Below are 8,077 nucleotides of genomic sequence, written 5' to 3'. Positions count from 1 at the left end.
CTAAGTCACTGTAGCATTGGCTGGGGAACCCATTTCTCTCCTTTTGTATTACCCCTTCTTTTTTTGTATCTGGTGATCTTTTTTTTTTTTTTTTTTTTTTTTTTTTTTTTGCGGTACGCGGGCCTCTCACTGCTGTGGCCTCTCCCGTTGCGGAGCACAGGCTTTGGACGCGCAGGCTCAGCGGCCATGGCTCACAGGCCCATCCGCTCCGCAGCATGTGGGATCTTCCCGGACCAGGGCATCAACCTGCGTCCCCTGCATCGGCTGGCAGACTCCCAACCACTGCACCACCCGGGAAGCCCAGGAAAGCTATTTTTATTTGAAAGATTATGTGCAAAATATCTTATACAATATCCTTACGGCCTTAATATCTTTTTTGAGATACTGGTTCCTACTATAAACAATATTGAAATTCTCCCTCATTTCCCTCTCCCAAAGCATCTAATCTGAAGTAGTATCCTTTTATTTCCTGATAGTACCTATAGGACAATCAGCAAATATATTCCATTTTACTTACACTGTCTCCCTTCTCCCATGTTTAGAGTGTTGTGCCTTTAGCTACTGTGTCAGCCTTATAATCACATGATACATGCTTACTATCTCCTTAGTCTATCCTGTAGTTCTAGTTCTCCTCAGTAAGCAGCTTTGTTCTGCAAAGCAGTTTCGGTTAATTGGAGAGTTCACAGGGCCTGAACCACCACCCCAGCACCACCTGACCTTTCTTGAGTCTATAGTCACCTCCCCAGTTTCAGCTGCTCTCAAATTGGTCTGCTGAACTTTCCACACCAAATGGGGCCTCTCTTCTTTAGAGATGAGTACCTGTTGGTGACTTGATTTTGGGATTCTTGGAGCCTTCCCTCTGCTCCTTACCACATACTTTCTGATACCACACCAGTCTTGATGCTGCTGCTGATTTGATCTTACCCACCTATAGTCTGGAGTTCACGGGTGTTGTAAAATATAGAATTTGACTGATGTTTGTCCCTGGTTCTTGGGAGGAAGACTCTAAAACCTTAGGAATTGTCTGAGTGATAGGAGTGTCTGTCTTTATTATTCACGGGCCCCTACTAGGATCACACCTGACTTTACTATGCTAAGGAGTGACTCAGGATGGGGGAAGGCAATGCCAGAAAGACAAATCATGTGACTAGAGGGGAGGGCTGGGGCTTTGAGTCTTATTATTGTCCTCCCAATCTCTTGAATTCCAGGGAGGAGGGCTGGAGATTGAGTTCAACCACACGGCCAATGATCCAATCAATCATGCCTAGGTAATGCAACCCCAATAAATGTCCTGAACACTGAAGCTCCATAGAGCTTCTTGGTTAGTGAACACACTGATGCTAGGAGGGTGACACATCCTGATTTCACCAGAAAAGTGTACAGAAACTGTGTTCAGGACCCTCCCAGACCTCACCCTACATGTCTCTTCATTTGACTAGTAGGGATTTGTATCGTTTATAATAAAACTGTAATTGTTAAATATAGCCTTTTCTTCAGTTCTGTGAGTCACTCTAGTTAATTACAGAACCTGGGGGAGTCATAAGAGCCTTTGAATTTGTAGCCAGTTAGTCAGAAGTGCAGGTGGCCTGGGGACCTCTGAACTTGCAGCTAGCATTTGAAGGGTAGTTTTAGTGGGGACTAAGCCCTTAAGTAGCCTGATGTTAACCCTTGGTGGTTAAGTGTGAGAATATACTGCAGTACACCTACAGGGATACCTTAAAGCTTGGTTTGTTGTATATGTTGTCCATGGGTTGTTTGTTAACTGTTATCCTAGTTGCTCTTCTGTTTTTGGGAAAGGATTTGGAAGACTCAAAAACTATGCCACTGTTATACTAACTCATTTTGTTGCTAGTTCTTCTTTGGAATTTATGTTAACTTAGTACATCACCCCCAACTCCCCACTATTTCAATATTTATCATCGTTTCACAGGTATTAACAGAAGATTAAATCACCAAGATTACACACTAAGGCCACTCTTAGTGTTGATTAGAACTCATCTGCAGTTTACTTTATGGGATAAAAAATGCAATAAAAGCTACTAGTTGCTGCTTGGTAACAGTAACAACTATAATTTATATTGGTTAAGAAAGCAGACATGAGACTGGTTTTCAAGTGACTAAATCAGGGACTCTAATTCTCTTTTTTGATTATTACCACACCTCCCCCAATCAATTAACATAAAATGCAGAATACATACAAAGGGGTTCAAATATTGCTTCCTCATCAGCAGGATGCATTAAATTTGTAAATTAAAGAGCATAAAAAAACTGCATATTGCAAGGCATGATATACACACACACACACACACACACACACACACACACACACACACACACACACACATTTTCAAACTGGTCTGAAGCCCCAAAATAAAAAATAAAAGCAAACATTTTACCTCTGTGAGACGTAGCTGTGATGAAGCAGCCATATAATCTGATTCTAATTTGTTCTTCTCAGAGATCACTGTAGTATTTTCAAGAATTAAATCTACTTTTTGTATATGCAAAGAAGTACAAATCTAGGAATAAAAAACCCCTATGAGTTTGTTTTACAACTAAGAAAAACAATAGTTTCTTTTAAAAAACAAAATTATAAACCATGAAAAAAATAACATTTTTCTAATGTGACTGATACCTCTCTCAAATAATTCTTTTTATAATTTTATTCTAAGAGAATTTTAAAGTTTTCTTATATATTTGAGTCATCTGGAATAAAGTAATTTAGCTTAATGAGTACTTTAAACCAATTTACTGATCTATAATGAGAAATGTCCAACAATAGAGAGCTGAAATTACTGATCAAAATCTCTTGCTAAGATTTTGCTGTCGACCTGCAACAACAAAAATATGACTAAAGTTAAGAAAATGGCTTACCTTTATCAGGTTTGTTAATTCAGTAACAAGTTTGGCTTTTTGAACATATATTTCTTTGATTTTGGTGCTTGCTTTTCGTTCTTCCTCTTCAAGGTTGCAAGTATCCTGTTCCATCAGCTTTAAACTGTATGAAATGCATAATGATGTGGAAATCAGAGAAAACACAAAGATTGAGCCCAAATTCTTAGGCCCCCTGCTGCTTTATGGGTGGGCTATTTAGCAATGCTACTCAGATGTTAACTGCTAGCTTCTAGATTAAACAATCATTTTATGCAACCACTCAAGATTGAAAATATTTTTTGAGATAGAGTATGTGCCCAGCATAGTCTAGGTAATGCTAGTGGCTAATGATATAGGATCTGGAATCAGAAAGATGGATTTAAATTTCCTCTCTGCCACTAATGAGCAATATAACTGAACAACGTACTTCTCTGAGCTTCAGTTTCCTCATCTATAAACTGTAAATAATAATAGTACTTCTCCACCGGGCTCTGGTGAATACTAAAAAAAGGCAAATTATGCAACACACTTAGTATAGTGTCTGGCCCATAACTGATAAACATTGTTTATAAATATAGTCCCTTCCCTTAAGGAGCTTAACTGTGGAGATCTGATTAAAAGGTAAAAAAATACATAATGAAAAGGCAATACAACAATCCTAAAGGTTAATACTTTGCTCTTTAAGATGAAGAAACTAAGGCTCAGAAGTTGTTACCTAAGATCCCAGATACTAAGTTGTAAGACGTGTTTGACATCAAAGTCCAAGTCTTTCCACTACATCATGTTGCCTCAGGGGAAAACTCAAGAACAAATGATGGAAGCAATAATAAACAATAATGAATAAGTTCAGTGGATGCTGTAGAGAGTGGACTGAATGGTACATGAAGAGACTTTGGGGAAGACAGGGAGGAAATTGGAAAGGCTGGAGTGAAATAAGATTTTGAAAAACTTGAAAGCCAATCTAAAGGAAAGCAGTATTTAATTAAATTTCATGTAGTAAAGGTAGGGAGCTATAAGATATTCTTGAAGGGGGGTAGGAACATGAAAAGCAGATAAACTGGATGACAGTATTCTGGATGCACTGACTGGAGAAGGAGACTAGTCAAGTAGAGACCACTAACCATGTCACCACTGCAGTATTCCAAAGTGAGCAACTGGAGGTATGAGACAGCAGGATGACAATGGCTATGAAAGGTTACTGCACTACAAAAATCAACATTACTTTATGAGGAGAAAGTTTAGCTTTAGACAATTAGTTCAATACAGCAGTCCAACAGTAAATGTCTTGTAGATGATTAAAGATAGAAGTGAAGGGTTAAAGTAGAAAAAAATTCTAGGCAGTCAGTTAGACTAAATAGCTATATCTTGCTTTAAGCAACCAAGGTACATTACTGACTTTTTAAACAAAAGTTAATGGGCAATTGTTTGCTTAAAAATTTTTTTTCTTAAAGCATTTTAAATATTTAATTTTTGAATGTGTTTAGAAACACTATTATATTAGATCAAGGTAAACTTGTACCTTATTCAAGACAATGAGCTGTCATCTATTATGTTATTAATATCTCTATTTTTATTCTATAGCAAAGAAGCATAAAAGAACCATCACAACAGAAAGGTCTGCGCTGTGTCATGACAGGACATGGGAAAAGCCTTGAAACTGGGAGCCACAGTTCCTTTCCCCTAGACTGAACACCCTAATAGCTTTTATCCCATCTTATATATTCCAAGTTTCTATAAAATATCTAAATTCAAAACAAAACAATAAGTTCTGAGAACAATTGCCTGGGATCTCACAGTAAGCTAGCATAATGTAGCAAAGTCATTTATGAGTGAATGATGCACTTAAAGTAATGTAGGAGTGCACAACTTCACTGATGAGTTCACATTCCATGTTGCAATTAAACTTTCACAAACCACATCTTGGCAAGTTTTGATAATCCATACACTGAAAAGTCTATTAAAGCACTTCTCCCTTTTCCAGCTGCATATCTATGTGAGGCCAGATTTTTTTCATATACTTCAACCAAAACATCTCACAACCGAGTGAATGCAGAAGCACATATGAAAAACAACTGACTTCATCTAAAGAGATTTACAAAAATGTAAAGCCAATGTCATTCTTCTTGCTAAATGTATTTTGTTTGGAAAACTTTTTCATAAATATGTTAATGTATGGCTTTATTATCATTTTAATTTCTAATATGGTAAATATCAATAGATATAATCCATAGAAACAAAACTTCCTCAAGGTCCTCAATAATTTTTAAGAACAGAAAGGGGTCCAGGGATGAGAACAGCAGATCAGGGAACAGAAAAACTCACAACACTTAAGATTCACCTCCCTTTGTCCCATGTTCTGGGTAGGAGGGTGTAAGTTTGAGAGAGAAATTGTACACAGAGTGCTGGTGGGAATTGTGTCATCATTACAATGTATAACTAACAATATCCTTATAGTGTTTTTGTACCACCCACCCAACCCCCTTACCCCAAAATAGGCTGAAAGATACCTTCCTAGTTTGGAACTAATTTTTTGTTCCAGTTGTCTTTTCTTGGTTTTCCTTTCAAGAAGCTCCTTCTTCTTTTGTCTAAGTTCATTATCTTTGTGTTCTAGATGTTTGTTTGTCTCACATAAGGCAATCAACCCTGATTCTACTGCTTGCAATTTTCTATTAATTTCCTATGGAATATGCAATATTGTTAATATATTTAAAAAACAGGCTAACGTATTATAACTCCAGTTAATATTCTTTATTAATACTCAAAATAACCAATCTTTAACTTAGATATAAGACATAACACCATACATTCTCTGACATAAATCATACCAATGTTTTCTTAAGTCAGTCTCCCAAGGCAATAAGAAATAAAAGCAAAAATAAACAAATGGGACTTAAACTTACAAGCTTTTGCACATGAAAGGAAACCATAAACAAAATGAAAAGACAACCTATGGACTAGGGGAAAATAGCTGCAAAGGAGGCGACTGACAAAAGCTTAATTTCCAAAATATACAAACAGCTCATATAGCTCAAAAACAATCCAATCAAAAATTGGGCAGAAGACCTAGATAGATAGGTATTCTCCAAAGAAGATAAACAGATGGCCAAGAGGCACATGAAAAGATGTTCAACATTGCTAATTATTAGAGAACTGCAAAGTGAAACCACAACGAGGTACCACCACATACCAGTCAGAATGGTCATCAAAAATGCTGGAGAGGGTGTGGAGAAAAGGGAACCCTCCTACACTGTTGGTGGGAATGTAACCTGGTGCAGCCACCATGGAAAACAGTATGGAGGTTCTTCAAAAAACTAAAAATAGAGTTACCATATGATCCAGCAATCCCACTCCTGGGCATATATCCAGACAAAACTATAATTTGAAAAGTACATGCACGCCAGTGTTCATAGGAGCACTATTTACAATGGCCAAGACATGGAAACAACCTAAATGTCCATCAACAGATGAATGGATAAGGAAGATGTGGTACATACATACAGTGGAACACTACTGAGCCATAAAAAAGAACAAAATAATGCCATTTGCAGCAACATGGATGGACCTAGAGATTATAAGTGAAGTCAGAACGAGAAAGATAAATACCATGTATCACTTATATGTGGAATCTAAAATATGACACAAATTTATTTACAAAACACACTCACAGACATAGAGAACAGATATGCGATTGCCAAGGGAAAGGGGGAGGCAGGGGATGGATGGATTGGGAGTTTGGGATTAACAGATGCAAACTATTATAGATAGAATGGATAAACAACAAGGTCCTACTGTATAGCACAGGGAACTATATTCAATATCCTGTAATAAACCACAATGGAAAGGAATATGAAAAAGTATATATCTATAACTGAATCACTTTGCTGTACCCCAGAAACTAATGCAACACTGTAAATCAACTGTACTTCAATTAAAAAAAAATTTTTTTTTAAATGACCAACCTTTAGCTGTTCTTCTAAGTGTCGTCTTTGCTCTAGATCCACAGTGACTGTGAGAAACTGGGCTACTTTTAGGGATGTGTTACTAGAAATAACTTTGTTTGAATAAAAAGAAGTTTTCACCACAAACTTTTCTTCTGCTGTATAAATTTGTTTTAATCGGGTTTCTTGTATTACCTATAATGTAAAATATGCATTCAGTGCACATCTAAGAATAATTATGACATATTTTTAAAAGGACTAAAGAATTAAAAATACAGATCTCACGAATTTTAGAAGATCAAAATATACTATATTTTTAAAAAAATGTACCCAACATCTCTAAAAAGGTGAGTGATAAAATTCAGGTTATTATTTTGGAAAACAACACTAAGGAAGAGAGAACTGGGAGAAAACCAAAGCAACAACCAAAGTTGCCTATACTTCTACTTCACTATACAAATCTCTCCCAAGTAAGTGTACTTTTGGGACTTTATCTACAGAAGAGATACCAGGAGTCAGCTTCCCTGTAGACTGAACTGTGTTATCTCAACTAACACATTTACTCTCCCCTCCCCTCAGTTATATTGTTCAAAGATACATAATCTTACGTTTAATTCTTGTATATCTGGGGAATACTTAATGCACACACTTTTCAAGGACTTCAAAGACTTTGCATTTTTTGGAGATCTTTTCTCTCAAGAATTTATTTAAGGAGTTTCATAAACTAATGCACATTCTAAACACCCTAACATTGGATCTGTTATTGTTATTTATAAAGAATAGGCTACTGTAGTTTTTTCCAATCTCCAAAGGTTTATTACCAGTGTTATTGTGGCTTGTTTCTCTCTAGAAGTTTAAGTGAAGAGATAAGACATACTTAAGCATACTTAGTTTAATAGGGTATAAACTGGCATCCACATATGCTGAATAATTTGAAATGAAGGGAAAGCCTAGATGAGGTTAGCCTACCCACATTTCATGAAAATAAGTTTTAAGCAAATTGCAACTGACAGATGGTGGGAGTACTCTCAGCAAAAAGAACATTGTTAAGCTAAGGAGGTCAGCAGACAATTTAAGGAGAGACCAGTCTTGGAAATTAACGAGAACAACTGCATAAATAGAGTATAATCATTTACAGAATCTAAAATGTCAGGACTTGATAATAAAGCAAAACTTACACTAAAGAATGTTATTTTTATTCTAAGGAAGTAATATAGCCATTATTGTCATTAGGTAGACATGAAACATTAAGACAGTGAATTTCC

At 36.4% G+C, this 8,077-nt stretch overlaps 1 protein-coding gene across 1 annotated transcript in view; it reads right to left on the bottom strand.

Annotated features, from left to right (window-relative positions):
- The window catches only part of SMC5 (structural maintenance of chromosomes 5), a 103,092-nt gene that overhangs the window by 19,024 nt on the left and 75,991 nt on the right, over positions 1–8,077 (bottom strand). The window contains exons 14-17 of the mRNA XM_007446055.1: positions 6,834–7,007; positions 5,382–5,551; positions 2,875–2,998; positions 2,397–2,519 (exon numbers count right to left, since the gene is read on the bottom strand). Coding sequence (XP_007446117.1) covers positions 2,397–2,519; positions 2,875–2,998; positions 5,382–5,551; positions 6,834–7,007 — 591 coding nt within the window. The remainder of the gene's footprint in view (positions 1–2,396; positions 2,520–2,874; positions 2,999–5,381; positions 5,552–6,833; positions 7,008–8,077) is intronic.

The sequence above is a fragment of the Lipotes vexillifer genome, unplaced genomic scaffold (assembly GCF_000442215.2).
Source record: "Lipotes vexillifer unplaced genomic scaffold, Lipotes_vexillifer_v1.1 scaffold1335, whole genome shotgun sequence".
Classification (NCBI taxonomy): Eukaryota; Metazoa; Chordata; class Mammalia; order Artiodactyla; family Lipotidae; genus Lipotes; species Lipotes vexillifer.
Note: the sequence above shows the minus strand (reverse complement) of the source record. Positions and strands in the feature narration are given on the sequence as shown.